Source organism: Salvelinus fontinalis, chromosome 20, assembly GCF_029448725.1.
Source record: "Salvelinus fontinalis isolate EN_2023a chromosome 20, ASM2944872v1, whole genome shotgun sequence".
NCBI classification, from domain to species: domain Eukaryota; kingdom Metazoa; phylum Chordata; class Actinopteri; order Salmoniformes; family Salmonidae; genus Salvelinus; species Salvelinus fontinalis.
The window spans coordinates 3,582,820-3,603,086 of record NC_074684.1 but is presented as its reverse complement, the minus strand read 5'-3'; the positions used below and the strand labels follow the sequence as shown (position 1 = coordinate 3,603,086).

Sequence of the window (20,267 nt, the reverse complement as noted above, 5' to 3'; positions counted from 1 at the left end):
TAGGTAATGTGGGGGTCGCTCGATCACCCGCCCGGTGGGAAGTGAGTCTGTCGAGAATCGAACGTCAGTCCATTGTCATTGGCATCTCATCCCTACATGTTGAGTTACAGTTGGTTATGCCAGACCGGAAAGAACGCCTGCCCTACTGTCTCTCAATAATAGCCTACAATCTAGTTTGTGGGATGTTTTCCAAACTAAGTCATGCTTGCCAGCCCGTCGCTGGTCGGTGATGGTATTTTTTTTGAACATTGTCTTTCTACTACAGCATATTGGATGACTCATTCATATTCCATTCACCCAGCTCAATGTAACATCGATAGGTTTAGGCTACTACATTAATGCTCTCATTTTCCCTATACCCATCATGATGTTGCTACAACCTAGCCTATGAATTGAAAGTTTACAACATAGGTGCACATTTGAAGAGAAATTTGAGCAATCAAGGTGACAGACCGTGACACATTCAATATCGCCTTGCACTCTCTTTTCTGCATCTAGCTGATCTAAGGTGTAATCATTAGTCCAATAATTGCAAACGAGAGTTCCAATTGGACAAATTCAGGTATGTTTATCCCGTTCCGTTTTAAGAAACGTTTATCAACAGAATCGGTGGAATGAGTAGCCTACAGTACACCCTTGATCACACTCAAACACAGTTCACTTTCATAGCAGCCACATACAAACAGCATGATAATTTTGCTCATTGCATAATTATATATTGCATCTACGTGCTCTCCTCTCACCTTTTCCCTTTGCTTGAAGAGTTCAGTGCACAACATGTCAGCTGTCTGTGACCAGGCACAAAAACCTTTCCAACCCAAACCTTCATATCATAACCGATAACCACTACACACAGTCTACATCGTTGTCACCACATTAGCTAACGCCATAGTCAACATAGCTAATAGAACGAATGCGTTGGTAACGCTACAATGATGCAGTAGAGTTAGCAAGCAGTTTAGCTGTTACACCGGCGGGGCCCGGTGGCAATATATTAACAAAACCAAAAGCTTACCTTGACTTGGAAGAGTTCCAGTGTTCGATAGCCATAGCCAACATAGCAACCCTCTCTGTTTGAGCCAAAATTTGATTGGATTTGTGTTTGCGTAGGCTAAACTAGCTAGCTGCATTCGCTAGCTAAAGTTGAAGTCAGAAGTTTACATACACCTTAGGCAAATACATTTAAACTCAGTTTTTCACAGTTGCTGACATTTAAACCTAGTAAAAATTCCCTGTCTTAGGTCAGTTAGGATCACCACTTTATTTTAAGAATGTGAAATGTCAGAATAATAATAATAGAGAATGTTTATTTCAGCTTTTATTTATTTCATCACATTCCCAGTTGGTCAGCAGTTTACATTCACTCAATTAGTATTTGGTAGCATTGCCTTTAAATTGTTTAACTTGGGTCAAACGTTTTGGGTAGCCTTCTACGAGCTTCCCACAATAAGTTGGGTGAATTTTGACCCATTCCTCCTGACAGAGCTGGTGTAACTGAGGTCAGGTTTCTAAACCTCCTTGCTCGCACATGCTTTTTCAGTTCTGCCCACAATTCTTCTATAGGATTTAGGTCAGGGCTTTATGATGACCACTCCAATACCTTGACTTTGTTGTCCTTAAGCCATTTTGCCACAACTTTGGAAGCATGCTTGGGGTCATTGTCCATTTGGAAGATCCATTTCCGACCAAGCTTTAACTTCCTGACTGATGTCTTGAGATGTAGCTTCAATATATCCACATAATTTTCACTCATCATAATGCCATCTATTTTGTGAAGTGCACCAGTCCCTCCTGCCTGCAAAGCACCCCCACACCATGATGCTGCCACCCCTGTGCTTCACTGTTGGGATGGTGTTCTTCGGCTTACAAGCCTTCCCCTTTTCCCTCCAAACATAACGATAGTCATTATGGCCAAACAGTTCTATTTTTGTTTCATCAGACCAGAGGATATTTCTCAAAAAAGTACGATCTTTGTCCCCATGTGCAGTTGCAAACCGCAGTCTGGCTTTTTTATGGCGGTTTTGGAGCAGTGGCTTCTTCCTTGCTGAGCAGCCTTTCAGGTTATGTCGATATAGGACTTGTTTTACTGTGGATATAGATACATTTGTACCTGTTTCCTCCAGCATCTTCACAAGGTACTTTGCTGTTGTTTTGGGATTGATTTGCACTTTTCGCACAAAAGTACGTTAATCTCTAGGAGACAGAACGCGTCTCCTTCCTGAGCGGTATGACAGTTGCGTGGTCCCATGGTGTTTATACTTGTGTACTATTGGATGAAACAGACTTGTGGAGGTCTCAAAAAAAAGATTCTGAGGTCTTGGCTGATTTATTTTGATTTTCCCATGATGTCAAGCAAAGAGGCACTGAGTTTGAAGGTAGGCCTTGAAATACATCCACAGGTACACCTCCAATTGACTCAAATTATGTCAATTAGCCTATCAGAAGCTTCTAAAGCCATGACATAATTTTCTGGAATTTTCCAAGCTGTTTAAAGTCTCAGTCAACTAACAGGATGACTACACTGCTCGTGTTGCGTGCGCGAGCGTTGCAACATATCATTATTCAATTATTGCACCAACAAGCGTCTGCCTTGCCAAGGGCTAAAACAGAAGTTAGTTCTACTTGTGACGCAGATCGAGCTGCAAGTCCTGTCTCTCCCATCTCATTGGTTTATAGAAGCAGTTACCCACGTGCCATCTCCTCATTGGTTAAGACGAACAAGGTCAGTGGCCGTAAATAACCTAATTTATGAAAGTTGCCAATCGCAACATAAAGTCAAGAGAAGAAAAGCCTAGAAGGAGGAGAGATGACTAGAAATTCTTTGGTTGACCGTGTTATGTGTGGATTAATTGTCGGAGTAGAGGACCTTGTGCATTTCGGATAAAATGACAACTTACCGTAATTGCTGGACTATTAAGCGCACCTGAATATAAGCCGCACCCACTGAATTAATTTTTTCTTTTTTTTTTGTACATAAATAAGCCGCACGTGTCTATAAGCCGCAGGTGCCTACCGGTACATTGAAACAAATGAACTTTACACAGCCTTTAAACGAAACACGGCTTGTAACAAAAATAAATAGGCTTTAACGAAACAGGCTTGTAAAAATTTTTTTTTGTAAATAGCAGTAAACAATAGCCTACCAAGAAAGTCCTTGGTCACTATCTTCCTCCTGTGCACTGAAACCACTGAAGTCATCTCCTTTGGTGTCGGAGTTGAATAGCCTCAGAATTGCTTCATCCGATGTTGGATCGTTTTCATTGCGCTCTCCTCACTTTCATCCGGAGGCAAAGTCATCCAAGCCTCATTTTCTAGTTCGGGCCATCTGCTTTTCTTTCCTCTGAAAACTTTTGTTGTCTTTTTGCACTAAGTCAGTTTCTCACGCTGCTGTTTCCAACGTCTTATCATCGACTCATTAAGGCTCCCGTGCAGCAGCACTATTTCCTTTTCCAACAGCCAGATCGATCGCCTTCAAATTGAAAGCTGCATCATATGCATTTCTCCGTGTCTTTGCCATGATGAGGGTGACAAAATGACTACCGTAATCAGAATGATGGAAAGTTTGAGCGCGCTCAATTTACGTCACATTATGTGACGGTGCTCAGTTTTTTGGCGGCATGAATTTGTGAAAGCGGGAAAAATCCATAAATTAGCCGCGTCATTGTATAAAGCGCAAGGTTCATAGCGTGGGAAAAAAGTAGCGGCTTATAGTCCGGAAATTACGGTAATGTTTATAGCCCAGGACAAATTAGCTAGCAACAGCAAGCTAGCTAAATAGAAACTTCTGACCCGCTGGAATTGTGTTACAGTGAATTATAAGTGAAATAATCTGTCTGTAAACAATTGCTGGAAAAATTACTTGTGTCACGCACAAAGTAGATGTCCCAACCGACTTTCCAAAACTATAGTTTGTTAACAAGAAATTTGTGGAGTGGTTGGAAAAACAAGTTTTAAATGACTCCAACCTAAGTGTATGTAAACTTCTGACTTCAACTGTAAGTGAAAGTGAGAAAGAAAAATACTATGAAACATAGCCAGCTATCTCTCTTGCTTCTCCTTAATTGTTTTAAGACATTATCTTGTCTTTCTCTCTCTTTGTGGGTCAATTATTCAGTGCTAGCTAGCTGTAGCTTATGCTGATCCTTTGATTGGGTGGACAATGTGTCAGTTCATTCTACAAGAGCTCTGATGGATAGGTTGGAGGATGTCCTTCGGAAGTTGTCGTCATTACTTTGTAAGTCTATGGAAGGGGGTGAGAACCACGAGCCTCCTAGGTTTTGTATTCAAGTCAATGTACCCAGAGGAGGATGGAAACTAGCTGTCCACCATGGTTTTACCCTATAGAGTGCTGTTGAGGCTACTGTTAAACATTATTTGAGGCTACTGTAATCAGTTATTTGGTGACGCAAATTTATTTAGTATAGTTTTATTTAAAAAGGATAATCTTTTAATGTTTAACTATTCTTATTTTTATGAAATTTACTGAGGAGGATGGTCCTCCCCTTCAACCTCTGAGGATCCTCCACACAGTTGACTCCCTATCATACGCATGCCAGCTGAGAAAGAGACTACAAGTTAGTCATTAGCCAGCAGTTACAGACAGGGCCTTGAGTAAGGGCTCTGTGATTTGAGTCTTAAGAGATTAAAAGGGTCGTGTTTATGTGTGTCTGTGAGGCTTCATATCCAATCATGAGGTTGTGCGATTGGGGCCAGGACATGCACGGTATAGCTGTCGTGAAGTATGTTGAATCCACTATGAATGAGGTTGAATTTGAAGCCAGATATAGGACTAGAGAACTGCAAAACCCCTCCGAAAAGCCAAGTCTCACACATTTTGGTGGCAGACAGGCAGAGACCGACAGGACAGGCAGTTTTCACCAAGACTGGTGAAAGAGGACTGCTGATTGATGGTGGTCTCATCACACACTGGTGGTGCTGAGACCACAACAACCTGCTTGTCTGTCACTAGCTCTGATCGGTAACCCAGAGAGAGAGAGAGTGGGACAGCGTTGAGATACACACCGACGTGGGTATGGTACAGTGCAGGGGAGGCTGGTGTGGGGAGCTTTAGGAGGACTGGCTCGTTGTAATGAATGGAATAAATGGAACGGAGGGAAACGTGGCTTTCATATGTTGAATGTGTTTGATACCATTAATTCTATTCCAGCCATTACAATGAGCCCGTCCTCCTGTAACTCATCCCACCAGCCTCCTCTGGTACAGTGTCTCTCACAGCCGGATTGCACTCTACCAGAGGAGCTGTGAGGGCAAAACACACAAACACACAGTTCCTCATTCACATTTACTGATGTCATTGCTAGAGACGCTGTGAGAGAAAACACACACTCACACCCACAGGGGGATGACACACAATTTAAACACACCCTCCCACACACAGATACACTCATCATTCACACCTGTACACCAAGGCTGGAGACGGTGAGGATGACAAGGAGTCAGAGAAGAGAAGGAATAATGGAGTGAAACTGAGAGAAAGTGAGAGGTGTATTGCCAAGTCATTAAGACCAGTCTTTAAAGATTTCGCATGTGTTTTTCTGTTATGTGGTTCGATGTGGCAGTTACTGATATTTGTCACCCCATGAGACACAATAGGAACAAAGCCAATATCACTTCCTGAAAATAATCAGAATGAATCTAAGAGAAGAAATCTGTCGTTAAAAATGCGTTTTTGCAGGCGAGGTTTTACTCACGCCATTTGACATCTCGCTATAATGTTTTAGGTGCAGTATTTCTCAAGTAAAACAATGTGTAACACGTTGTCTTATGCAGTGCTTAATCTGTTAGGAGGTGCCGGAACAAAAAGGGAGCGTGAGAGGGGGGTTACCTGCGGGGCTCTTAGGTACCGGAAAATCTTTAAAATAAAGAATTGCATGCATATCATCACATTTCCTTAGTGGCATAGAGCAGTTGAATGGAGTTGCTTGCAGAAGTTGCACACATGGAGAATTATTTTTGCAGCCTAGGGTCCGGGAAAAATGTTGCCTTTTTATAACACATTTCATGCAACTCTGTGTCATTGTACACGACTGGAGACTTTAGCTGAATCGTATTTAGTCACGCACAAAGTGATCGAAATGACAGGCTACTTTGACACTGACAAACCGATTCTGAGATCAATAAAAATGACCATGTCTTGAATCTGTCAATAGCCTAGGTGTGTGGAGGCACATATTGTAGGCTACGATATGAGGAGGAAATTATAGTCCTAAAAATGCTTTCCAGTTACATTGACTCAACCAATGATGTGAAACTCACTTACCGGCGATGCTGTTCGACTATTTGGACGTTGATGACATATGTTGGTAGTCTACAGACTGATTAGAGAATTCTCTTTTTAGCAGGAGCCATTTGCTTTCCAACCTGTGTTTTCCCACATTGTATTTCAAATATTGCAAATGGCCTGTTTAGGCTGAATGTTGTTCACTGACAGATTTGCCACACGTTCCCGACTGTCGGCTATGCCTTATGATCGGGCTTAACAATCCACAGCTAGGCATTTAAAAATGAAAAAAAAAAAAAAAAAAAGCTATTGATCCTCTGTGGCTAAAATATAGGCTTACTCCTAGTGTAGTATTGTGAATTATTTCTGAACAGACAGCGGTAATTCTGTAACTTTGGCACATTTATTTCAATTTGTCAGGGACGCTGCAGCACCTCCAGCACCCGTCCCGCGGGATGTGATTCTATGTCAGTACATGAAGTGTAACGCTGAGTCGGAGGCTCGTGTTTATCAGAGCACAGAGTGGAAGAGGAATCCTAGGAAGTGAATCCCATTCTAGTTCTGTGAGAGACACAGGCACACGCGTTGGTCCCGAGGTTACAGTGTTGCGCACACCATCAACTCTGGCCAGCCCAACATGAATCAATTCATAGAATGTCCAGCACGTTTTCACATTACGTTTTTTGAGGGGGCAGGAGAATTACAGAGGAGGCGACTCGAATGAACTTGCTTTTAGTTTTTTTACAAACAGTGAAGATTTTATTTTTTTTTTTTTTTTTTTTACATGATAGGTACCAGATCGTGGCAAATAGGTTCCGGAAGGAAACATTCCAAAACTAAAAGGTGCAGGATCTGGCTCCGATTAAGCACTGGTTTTATGAAATCTGATCTGCTGGGCAGGTTGTTCTCACTGTCAGTGTGTCCTGTGGTATGATTGGAGTGCATCCACCGCAGCTGTTTATCCTGTATTAGTGGGCATTGTCGAAATCAAAATCCAGCCCTCAAGTCCTGACAAACTCTTGTATTTAAATCTCACAAAACTAAGTTTTGGAAGATACTGACTTTATGACCAAAATGTACCTACTTGGACATTTAGTCAATTTTGTCACTGGAATAATTGTTTCTGAATAATATCGATGTCACACATGCCGTTTTCAACGAGAAGTTGGTTCTCGAGTTCAGTTCTTCTTTAAGCCTTTTTAATCGTGCAGAATAAGTGGGTGGGCTTGTCCTCATGGCAACGATAAGGACCAACCAACGTTGAGGCAATGTCGTCCTTACTCGCCCATAATGATTACAATCTCGGATGGAATGATAGTAATCAGGGCCTAGTGGAAAAATGGATGTACGTTGGAAGTCAGCGTGAGGCCTGGGCCTCGCCCGCCCCCTCTGGTCCAGAATAGCTGCCCTCATCTGGGCTTGTCTGAGCCATGGACAGGATGATTACAACCATGGGGTGGTAGTGGAGTAAGTAAGCCAGCACCTTTTGCCAAGGATTTAGACATCCTGAGAGAAGGGCCACCCACCTCACTGTTTCTCTAGAGGGGGAGGTAAGAAAGGAAATCAATAATGGGGGAAGGGGTGAAACAGAGGAAGATTGGGGATAGTCCATCAAGGGTATTACCCTTTTAGAGTATTTGATTATGTGGCAATGTTCATATTCTTTGTTTTCCAGCTTCTCCTTTGCCACTCTCTGCATGATGCAAACTTCTATTGGCCCTAGCTGTCTCGTAATGACCACCATATTTACTGTATCTCCGCCAGAGAAACGTTAGGCCAGCATTTCTGTGGACTTCTGTGGAGGTTGGTTCACAGCCCTAAGCCTCTTAACAACCGACTGGTGAGACTGCCAGTGCCTTCGTTGCCGCTGCCACGTCTAGCTTGGATAGTTTCCATGGCAACCCACCCACAGATAGCATCTCGACAGAGACCGTAGAGGAAACTTGGGTTGCTAGGGCACGGGATGATGAAGAGTTTCTCTCTTTTCTCAGTGTTTCCATCTGTTCTTCCCACTTTCATAGACAACTCCCACAAGGATCAAGGGGAGGAGAGATGGACACCCTAACCATTATGTATCTGTAGAAAAGATGACTTTCCCTCTCGGAATAGCAATATGGATCGCTGTACACTAAAGGCATTTCAAATATATTCAATGAAAGTCATTGGTAAGTTACTTGGAGTAACATTGCCTACAGTTCATTGATAGTGGTCTCACAGGGTCTTAAGCAATACTTCCTATTTTATTTTGTTTGGGGTTTTATATTAATAATGTGGAAAGCCAAGTTGTAAATGTACTGGAATTCCCTAATGATCGTCTCTCCTCCCAGTTTTTGTAAATATTCTAGTTTTACAGACTTGGCATTCCACTTCAGGAAGTGATTAGAAAACGATATGAGAATCTCACACACAAAAACAAACCTTGTTTACCAGTAAATGGCCAACCTGTCCTGACTCTTTATTGTCGTTACAGTCTCCGGCTCATTATTGTAGCCTGCACCGTGAGACACTCATACCCTTCGTCGGAATGCTAATTAGGTTACAGAATTTCTCAATTACAGCACATGACACGTATTTCTTCCCATAAGCTCACTGTGTTATCCTGTTCTTCCTTAACAATGTTGAATCGCTGCCTACATCGAGGTTGTGCCATCGGGGGTTAGACCTTCTTTCAAGACTGCCTTGGAAGTTACAGTAGAATAGATAACAAGCCGTCTGTTGTCTAACCATTGAACCTCATCATGGCTCTAATGGCCGAACATCTCAGCACAAACCACAATCATCACTATGCTGTACACATGCCTGTGCGTGTGTGGGCCTGTGTGCACGGTAATGTGTGTGTGTGTGTGTGTGTGTGTGTGTGTGTGTGTGTGTGTGTGTGTACTGGGCTAATTGATCCATTTAATCAATCTCTATGGCTGTGTTTACACGTCTTTTTTTTCTCACTAATTGGTATTTTGACCATTCAGATCAGCTCTGAAAAATATCGGATGTGAAAAGATCTGACGTGATTGGTCAAAAGACTAATTAGTGGGGGAAAATATCAGGATTGAGCTGCCTGTGTTAGACGCAGCCTAAGAAGCGTTTCGACTCATTCTGTTTCCCCTGGGAAGGTGAGGGCTACTCCTACAGCATAGCAACGCTCACTTATCGACCACACACCATCTGAGTAGCACTGAATATTCAGCCCTAAGCTCACCATCTTATTTTAGGATGTCAGTGAAGAGATCAATTTCCAATGGCTTCCAATACATCGGAGCTTATTATGTCTACGGGTGAAATCATTGGCTAACACAACCTAATAGCCGAGCTACTTATTAGTTTCATTACCACAAGGATGCTCCTATCCAGAGTAACTCCAGAATTCAGGTCATTGTCAACATAACCAGTACGTGTGGCCCATGCCGGAAATGGACCGACAACAACCTTAGTTTTGCCGGCATCGTGTTGATTATAGTGAAAACAGACTTTTAAAAGTTCGGTATGTACAGTATTGCGAACCTGTTTCCAGGTTGGGAGTGAGGACCAGGGAGTGAAACTCTCTAAGGTCACTTCATCTTTCCTCCTCTTCTCACCACTGTGCAGAAATCAATTACGATGTTATGAAACTCATAACTGGATAATGTTCCCTGCAACTGGCCTTGTGTCTCTCTATATGTTCACTGTATTCAGACTAATGTGGTTTTCAGCTTTGTGAACACCACTCAATGTGTTTTCCTCAGATTTTCAGAAAATCTTCATTTACCATTCCTCTTTCGTCTCTCATCAACAAATAGCTGGCATTTTGAAAATATCCGAGCACTTGTTCTGTCAATATTTGACTCCATTGACTACCCAGTTCATTCGATTCATACTGGAAACCATTTTCCCGCAAATGTCAGACTGAGCCTGAGCCTTAAGTGTTTCTGTGTGGAGCCTGTTGATTGAAATCCAAGAAATATGTCTGGAAAACATTTTAAAGTCGGGTTCTTTTTTCAGGGTTTTTATTTCTTCTAAGACTTCTTCTAATGAATCTCTGGGCACCAAAAGGCCTGGAAATGAAAGCCTTATTTCAACCGATCGTCTCTCCTTCCTACTGTGCCGTGTCCCCAGTGAATTCACCTGGGGTTAAACCGACTAAATTTAGACCCTCAATTATGAGCAATTACTGAGCAGGTCTGTAGGCTCCTCAGTGTATTCACTCCCTCGCCTACAGCCGCACTGCAACGCACCACTCACTTTCCATACATGGCTGGGTAAAGTACCTATAATGAAGTATACCTTCAGGGGGAAAAACTGCCATCAAAGTTCCTGAAACTGCTCTCTGTATTCCGTGTTTAACTTGGCTGATGTGCATGCTGGTGCTGTAATGTGAGGTGAGCTACTCCTAATTAGTTATATTTAATTGGATGAAGTGTGCTGTAACAACATCCATTTCTGTTGTGAGTAACTGAAACCCTTTCAGTGGAAAACTGAAGTGATGGTCTAGCAGCCTGGCTGGCTGGCTGGGTGTGATCCCAGCCAGGGGTCTTCCCATTGAACCCCCGACCTAAAGATTCACCTTCATTGAGATACACCTCTGCGAACAGTCACTCACTGGTTGCGTGACCTCAGCAGTCTTGAAGGTTCTATAAACTCTTGTCCTGGGAATTATTTTTGGAAGATGGGGCTCCACCAGAATCTGGTTCCTCTCAAGGTTTTTGTTCAGTGCTCATTACTGTAATTCAATGGACCTTTTTCAGGGAAATGTAAAATTGTTCGGGTCAATTGTGTTGGAATCTTCCCGCTAGATTGCCAGACAAACAGATGAAATGCTTTAAAGCATGATACCCATTCTACTTAACTTGTCAAATAGAATGTGCAGTTTTAGTTGTATTTGAGGTATATGTTGAAATGAAGGAACAGAATGGGTGATTTTAGGTAGGATTTTGATCTGCAAGCTTCAGTCGACATTGAGCATAGGACACTCATCCTCATATTATTGACTATCTGTGCGAATTCTTAATCAATGCAACAGGCACTTGTTTGGCGGTTCAATATCAGTAAGCAGGTTTCCATCCAACCTTTTTTATGCGAGTAAAGTACATGTTTGATTAAAAAATGTCATACCTGATGGAAAACAGCAAATTTGTCGGTAAATGTTCCAGTCAAAATTACATTAGACAGTGGGATGTTTAGTTGTCGGTAAAATTAATTATGCGATAAACGGTGGTGGAAATGCCTTTTTTACGCAAATATTGATATAATAACCATCATATCGATATGTTCTGTAGTCTCCTACTATGACTCGGGGAAGCATGACGTTTTTATTAGGCTACAGATGAAATAAGTTATGATGAATTTCACAGGGGGGCAAAAGTGCACAGTGATGAGATTGATGCTCCTTTTCATTTAACATGGAGGATCTTATTCAGGTGACATGATAAATGATGCTTGGCTGCCATTTGACATCGTGTATAGATGATAGATTTTTCTATTGTGTTATTGACTACGTTTTGTTTATGTGTAACTCTGTGTTGTTTTTGTCGCACTGCTTTGCTTTATCTTGGCCAGGTCGCAGTTGTAAATGAAAACCATTGATCTCAAAGTTTAACAAACCGTACGACTCTATGCACAAGTACTACTGTACTTTTAACAATTTACACAGAACATTTTACAAAAACACATCTGTTAGAATGCAGATGCAAATTTTGGTAATATAATGTTGGTAATATCTCCCTCAGTTTTTTTTGTGTCACGTTTTCCAAAAACTCAACGATGTATGCAGAAAGAATGGGGGCTCGGCTATGATATGACACATTGACTTTGAAATAATCTCTTTTGGTTATTGAACTACAGTAAGTGAGTGGATTTACACCCGGTAACGGAATCGCGGTAACGGAATGTCATCATGGGTCCCTGATCTGTCCTACACAGATAATAATATGAATGTCATTCTCTTCATGGTGATGTAACCTAAATAGGTACACAAAGGTATAAATATACAATATCCTCCTTTGCATCTTTGGGTATTATTCTATTATCCTACTCACTGGCTATTATTCTAATGAGCTTTGACCCCAAACAAGACCACATTTGGTTGGACCGGACCAAATCTGAACCTAGCATAGACTTCTATGTTTCAGAAGTTTGGGCATCAAAGTACAGCACAGTAAAGCTCAGAGTACAGCACAGTACAGTGGAGTACATTGTAGTATACTCAACTCTAGTGTCCTCTACTATGTACTGTACTGAACTCTACGTTACTCTGTTTTGTACTGTAATGAACTATACTCTACTTTTCCGTGCTGTACTGCGCTGTCCAAACTTGTGAACCCAACTGTGGTTTGTGACGACTATAATTTCCCGTTCTAGACAATTCAATTGCCGAATATCATTTTTTTTGAGGGGGGGGGGGGGGGGATTCCGTTATCGATTTGGTAACAACCTTTTTAGTTGATAGTGGCACCCCAGATCCCAGTGGTAATCCCCCTTGCTTTGACTTCAAAGCATCACTCGAGATTTCTAGAGAGAATGGGTTCATTATCGAGGAGGCAGATTTCTTTCTAGGCTTGTCTTTTTGGATTAGAGTGAGGAAAAAGTGGGTCAAGATCCGTTTTCATCATATTTGGTGGGGAAGGGGAACCACAATGAAGGGAAAAAAATACCACTCTAACACTCTAAATGCTGTATCAAGACTATTAAGACTTCTCTTTGACTGAGAGACTTTTGCCTTTGTGAAACACTGAGAACCCTCACTAGACATGATATCCATGTCTAAATCATTATTGGTAAACTGGGCTAATTCTCCCTAAAACTGGCACCTTTTTAATTGTCTCGAATGTGAGTCTGGTGAGATATTTTATGGAGTAATATCAGAGCCGGTCCTTGTTGTGGTGTGCTCACTGCCCTGGCGTATAGGAACCAGTGGAATATCCTCTCACAGGTCTGCCTGTGTGAGTACGGAGGGAACAGGCCCTGCTTTGAGGTCTCATTAGCAACACTTAAAGGCGTACTTGCGGTCACCCCTCTCCTATAGGCCTACTTCAATGTTTTGTACATCAATATGTTCTTTTTTCCTTGGACCCTGGCTGATGTGTTATTTTTGGGGCAGTAGCTGAATATCTACATTTGAGCATTTCAACCAACCAACTTCTGTTTACTATCTCCATAGATACTACTAGACCACCGAGGTTGCACTGCGTACTGTGCCATTGAGTTACGGATCACATTCCTTTCATGTCCCCCCATTCAGGACAGGAGCGATTCGGGAACATGACGCGGGTGTACTACAAGGAGGCGGTGGGGGCATTCGTGGTGTTCGACGTGACGAGGGGCTCCACTTTCGAGGCAGTGTCCAAATGGAAGCACGACTTGGACAGCAAGGTGAAACTGGCCAATGGGAGCCCTATACCCTCGGTGCTGCTTGCCAATAAGTGTGACCAGAAGAAAGAGAGCTCCAAAAACACTTCCCTCATGGACAACTTCTGTAAAGAGGCTGGCTTCCTGGGCTGGTTCGAGACCTCGGCCATGGTGAGAGAGAGACAGACACACACACACACACATGCGCTAGGCCTACACCATAAGACTATAACAGCGTGTAGCTGTTGCTGTTTTGCTATGCGCTCTCCCCTAATCATAAAGCATTAGCTGCAACCATACTACAGATAATAGTATAGTTAGTGTGTGCATTAGGCTTTTGTATCGGCTTGAACTGAAGGTAAATGTAGGTTTTTGTTTGTGAAGTTATTTCCTAATGTTTTACAGGTTGCTTTTCAGTAAATATAAAAAAAAAACACTTGGATTGTCAACAGACAATGACAAACATTTTACTCTGTTAATCAGATCAGCTCAGAGTAGCATGAAATTGCCAATTTTAAGCCACATGTTTAAGATGGCTGACATACCTCAGCGTATTAAGGATAAACCGGTGCTTTCAGGTCTAGTTGCATGGTTGATTCACCACGGCTTACCGATTTTTAAATCACATTTCACACACGTTACATTCTGTTTTTTTTCGGTCGGTTTTTTTGCGCAACGTCAAACAGATGAATAGATTAATGAATGGAAATCAAAACGAGGGCAAAAATAGCATGAAAAGGTAATGTAATAAAAGTGTAAAGGCCTGACTTGGGGGAGTTAAATCAGGACCTTAGTTAGCAGTGCTCCTCGTGCTGCGAAATCCAATTATTTGTGCTGTGTTGTTGAAAAAAAAGCAGAGTGGGAAAACACAAGCACATCCCTCTGTGTCACTCGGGGGACTATTCGTTAGGTGAGACAGAAGCATGCTAGTCAAGCAATTCCAGCCAGGGTCACAATCCCAACGATAACGGCTGCTGTCTTCATTTCCATTCCAAGATATGTTAAAATGCCTTCAGTTGAATGCTTATCCTCATCTGAAAACACTCTGCTTTGTTTACGGGCTCTTTTTGTTGAACAGTTTTGAGCTTTTATTGGAGTTTGTTAGGTGAGGTCTTTAGCGAGAAATTCTGAATGACATTTATAATATTAGGGATCATAGCTGTGGGAAGTAGTTTGGAGGTGGGGTGCTGCGAATATTCAAATTTTTTCAACGGGGGGTGGATTTGCCCGCGCTGCAGACGGCTATATCGGTCCGCTTATACAGGACTATTAAAGGCCCACTTCTGTTTTTTTTTTTGTTTGTTTTTTTTTTTTTTCAAAATCAGAATGAAAGTACAAAATAAATAAATAAATATATATATATATACACTGCTCAAAAAAATAAAGGGAACACTTAAACAACACAATGTAACTCCAAGTCAATCACACTTCTGTGAAATCAAACTGTCCACTTAGGAAGCAACACTGATTGACAATAGATTTCACATGCTGTTGTGCAAATGGAATAGACAAAAGGTGGAAATTATAGGCAATTAGCAAGACACCCCCCAAAACAGGAGTGATTCTGCAGGTGGTGACCACAGACCACTTCTCAGTTCCTATGCTTCCTGGCTGATGTTTTGGTCCCTTTTGAATGCTGGCGGTGCTCTCACTCTAGTGGTAGCATGAGACGGAGTCTACAACCCACACAAGTGGCTCAGGTAGTGCAGTTCATCCAGGATGGCACATCAATGCGAACTGTGGCAAAAAGGTTTGCTGTGTCTGTCAGCGTAGTGTCCAGAGCATGGAGGCGCTACCAGGAGACAGTCCAGTACATCAGGAGACGTGGAGGAGGCCGTAGGAGGGCAACAACCCAGCAGCAGGACCGCTACCACCGCCTTTGTGCAAGGAGGTGCACTGCCAGCGCCCTGCAAAATGACCTCCAGCAGGCCACAAATGTGCATGTGTCTGCTCAAACGGTCAGAAACAGACTCCATGAGGGTGGTATGAGGGCCCGACGTCCACAGGTGGGGGTTGTGCTTACAGCCCAACACCGTGCAGGACGTTTGGCATTTGCCAGAGAACACCAAGATTGGCAAATTCGCCACTGGCGCCCTGTGCTCTTCACAGATGAAAGCAGGTTCACACTGAGCACAAGAGCACATGTGACAGACGTGACAAGAGTCTGGAGACGCCGTGGAGAACGTTCTGCTGCCTGCAACATCCTCCAGCATGACCGGTTTGGCGATGGGTCAGTCATGGTGTGGGGTGGCATTTCTTTGTGGGGCCGCACAGCCCTCCATGTGCTCGCCAGAGGTAGCCTGACTGCCATTAGGTACCGAGATGAGATCCTCAGACCCCTTGTGAGACCATATGCTGACACATGCACATTTGTGGCCTGCTGGAGGTCATTTTGCAGGGCGCTGGCAGTGCACCTCCTTGCACAAAGGCGGTGGTAGCGGTCCTGCTGCTGGGTTGTTGCCCTCCTACGGCCTCCTCCACGTCTCCTGATGTACTGGCCTGTCTCCTGGTAGCGCCTGCATGCTCTGGACATTACGCTGACAGACACAGGAAACCTTTTTGCCACAGTTCGCATTGATGTGCCATCCTGGATGAACTGCACTACCTGAGCCACTTGTGTGGGTTGTAGACTCCGTCTCATGCTACCACTAGAGTGAGAGCACCGCCAGCATTCAAAAGGGACCAAAACATCAGCCAGGAAGCATAGGAACTGAGAAGTGGTCTGTGGTCACCACCTGCAGAACCACTCCTTTATTGGGGGTGTCTTGCTAATTGCCTATAATTTCCACCTTTTGTCTATTCCATTTGCACAACAGCATGTAAAATTTATTGTCAATCAGTGTTGCTTCCTAAGTGGACAGTTTGATTTCACAGAAGTGTGATTGACTTGGAGTTACATTGTGTTGTTTAAGTGTTCCCTTTATTTTTTTGAGCAGTGTATATATATATATATATACATTTTTTTTTTGTATTCAGATTTTTCAGGGGGTGCTTCATCACCCTTACCTCCTGCGGCACTGAATCTCGTTTTAAGTGGCAGTTATGTGTCATAGAGAGACACCACAGGAATATGTATTACAATACGTATGCACTAGAGTTTACCCCATATTAGTGGACTGATCCATTGTTTGGTCGATAGGCTGTTGGTCGACCCCATCTTAATTAGGTCTATAATCAATAGCCCAACTATTAAATGGGCCTGGCTTTATAAATCATCCATATATACAGTTGAAGTCAGAAGTTTACATTCACCTTAGCCAAATACATTTAAACTCAGTTTTTCCCAATTCCATTTCGTCCTAGTAAAAATCCCTTGTCTTAGATCAGTTAGGATCACCACTTTATTTTAAGAATGTGAAATGTCAGAATAATGGTAGAGAGAATTATTTATTTCAGCTTTTATTTCTTTCATAACATTCCCAGTGTGTCAGAAGTTTACATACACTTAATTAGTATTTGCTAGCATTGCCTTTACATTGCTTAACCTGGGTCAAACGTTTCGGGTAGCCTTCTACAAGCTTCCCACAATAAATTGGGTGAATTTTGACCCATTGCTCCTGACAGAGCTGGTGTAACTGAGTCAGGTTTGTAGGCCTCCTTGCTCGCACACGCTTTTTCAGTTCTGCCCACAGATTATCTATGGGATTGAGGTCAGGGCTTTGTGACGGCCACTCCAATACCTTTAGTTTGTTGTCCTTAAGCCATTTTGCCACAACTTTGGAAGTATGCTTGGGGTCATTGTCCATTTGGAAGACCCATTTGCGACCAAGCTTTAACTTCCTGACTGACGTCTTGAGATGTTGCTTCAATATGTCCACATCATTTTCCTCACTCGTGATACCATCTATTTTGTGAAGTGCACCAGTCCCTCCTGCAGGAAAGCACCCCCACAACATGATGCTGCCACCCCCGTGCTTCACGGTTGGGATGGTGTTCTCCGGCTTACAAACCTCCCCCTTTTTCCTCCAAACATAACGATAGTCATTATGGCCAAACAGTTCTATTTTTGTTTCATCAGACCAGAGGACATTTCTCCAAAAAGTACGATATTTGTCCCCATGTGCAGTTGCAAACCGCAGTCTGGCTTTTTTATGGCGGTTTTGGAGCAGTGGCTTCTTCCTTGCTGAGCAGCCTTTGAGTTATGTCGATATAGGACTCGTTCTACTGTGGATATAGATACTTTTGTACCTGTTTCCTACAGCATCTTCACAAGGTCCTTTGCTGTATGACATCTGCGTGATCCCATGGTGTTTGTACTTGCGTACTATTGTTTGTACAGATGAACGTGGTACCTTCAGGCGTTTGGTAATTGCTCCCAAGGATGAACCAGACTTTTTTTTCCTGAGGTCTTTGATTTTCCCATGATGTCAAGCAAAGAGGCACTGAATTTGAAGGTAGGTCTTGAAATACATCCACAGGTACACCTCCATCTGACTCAAATTATGTCAATTAGCCTATCAGAAGCTTCTGAAGCCATCACATTATTTTCTGGAATTTTCCAATCTGTTTAAAGGCACAGTCAACTTACTGTATGTAAACGTCTGACCCACTGGAATTGTGATACAGTGAAATAATCTGTCTATAAACAATTGTTTGAAAAATGACTTGTGTCATGCACACAGTAATGTCGTAACTGACTTTCCAAAACTATAGTTTGTTTACAAGAAATTTGTGGAGTGGTTGAAAAAACAAGTTTTAATGACTCCAACCTAAGTGTATGTTAACTAAACTTCCGACTTCAACTGTATTTGGCTAAGGTGTATGTAAACGTCCTACTTCAACCCTGTGTATATATTTTTTTTTTCGTCATTAGAACAGACTCTTGTACACTTATTTAATAAACACTTGCTGTGGTGCTTTCTCGCTGCATTTGGGAGGAGAGCGAGACAACGTTCACCAGTCACACATGCACTCACTGTGTGAAAATCGCGCTGTTACCAATGAGTCAATTGTGTGTCTTAATTATTTAATCAAACAGTGTGCATAAAGAATCAGACAAGCTCAGTGCATATTTAGTTGATTTTCTTAAACACATAGGGTCTATCTGTCTATATATGGAAAAATAAGTTTCAACATTTGGTCGATTGGTCAAAAGAACAGGATGAATCTCGGTCGACCAATATTTTCTTTTTTTTAGTCTGGGAAAGCCCTGGTATGCACAAACACACACTGTGAGTATTGTGTGTGTGGAAATTGCTCCCGATCTATGTGAAAATTAGGTCAACGGGGCCCTGTTGTCATGAAGCTGGGGACTGTGTGTGTGTCTCAGTTCACCGGGAGTTCGTTAAGTTTCTGCTTGTCACTGCAATTCTGATGCCACCTCTAGTCCCTGCAGAAATTACAGTTAACTCTCACACGTGATCTCCTGCAGTGTTCATGTCCACACACTAGCACCATTCACTCAATGTGTTTGGGCAGGTTGTGTTTCAACAGTTGAGAGTTTTGGTTGGATAATGGCACACTCACCCACATCTCAGTGACATCCCCATTCCCCAGCCCATGGAAAGCTCACAGGGATACCCTTTAGAACCCCACACACTCGGTGTCCCTATCAGCATTGAGGTTATGATACCCTTAGCGTTTCCCAGCTCTAATCCTGAGCTGTTAGACCTGTTGGTGCTTAGACATGTCCTTTGATTGATTATAGCTTAAGTGTGCCACTAGAAACCGAAAGCGTGGCAGTTATTTTAGCCCCGTCTCTGCTATAGGAGTGAATTCCTTCTTGCAGAATCAGGCTAATCCACCCTCGTACATATACATTCATTACACAGTAGGCTATCACGTGTTGACTCATGGGACACAATCCATATAGTTGCAACATCTTGACGGTCAAATACTGAGGTACTGTAGAAGGTTCCCTGCTTTGAAAACTTGGTTTCATTTGACATTTTTGTAATTTAGCAGACGCTCTTATCCGGAGCGACTTGAGTGCATACATGTTCATACCGGTTCCCCCTTGGGAATCAAACCCACAACCGTGGCGTTGCAAGGACCGGGCTCTACCAACTGAGCCACATGGGATTTCCTGTGTTATTTCTTCTAGGATAACCTCATAACCTACATTGCGAGGAAAGACTTTATATATGTCTGTTTAGAGCCATTGAGGTGTGTGTGTGTGTGTGTGTGTGTGTGTGTGTGTGTGTGTGTGTGTGTGTGTGTGTGTTATTCTGTGGGATTGTATGCAGTGAGCACTTCTGTCTAACAGTTGAACAGAATGGCAAACATGAGCCTCCAGGGAATCTCAGGCTTCGTCAAATGTAAAATGTGCCTGCTGCCGAACTCCCTTTTCTGTCATCCTTTGCAGCTGTGTGTGTGAGTTCATGTGAGTGACAGAAGGTGTGCCAGTAGCCAGCATGCACCAGCACATGTTCCTGAGATAAATGACTCCATTAGAGGCTGTAACTCAGGTGGTTGGCATGGAGCTGTGTGTGCGCAAGTACGACACGTGTGTTTTATAGACATTTCTGTTTTAATTTGTGCTGAACCACTAGGGCTGGGAAGTATACTGTATTTTACGATCTACCGATATTGATGCACGGACCAGTTTGGGATTTTACATGACATATATATATATATATATATATATATTTATATTTATATATTAATGTTTGGTTTGTTAAATGTGAGATCCCATGTGTAATGTCCATTTTAATGGACACACGGAAATCTCACACGGAAATCTCTCTCTCTCTCTGTCTCTCTCTCACAC

The 20,267-nt window shown here is 42.6% G+C and overlaps 1 protein-coding gene across 1 annotated transcript in view; it reads left to right on the top strand.

Annotated features, from left to right (window-relative positions):
* LOC129817157 (ras-related protein Rab-32-like) overlaps nucleotides 1-20,267 on the top strand; it is a 29,953-nt gene that overhangs the window by 842 nt on the left and 8,844 nt on the right. Inside the window, exon 2 of the mRNA XM_055872125.1 lies at nucleotides 13,452-13,729. Within this exon, the coding sequence (XP_055728100.1) occupies nucleotides 13,452-13,729 (278 nt within the window). The remainder of the gene's footprint in view (nucleotides 1-13,451; nucleotides 13,730-20,267) is intronic.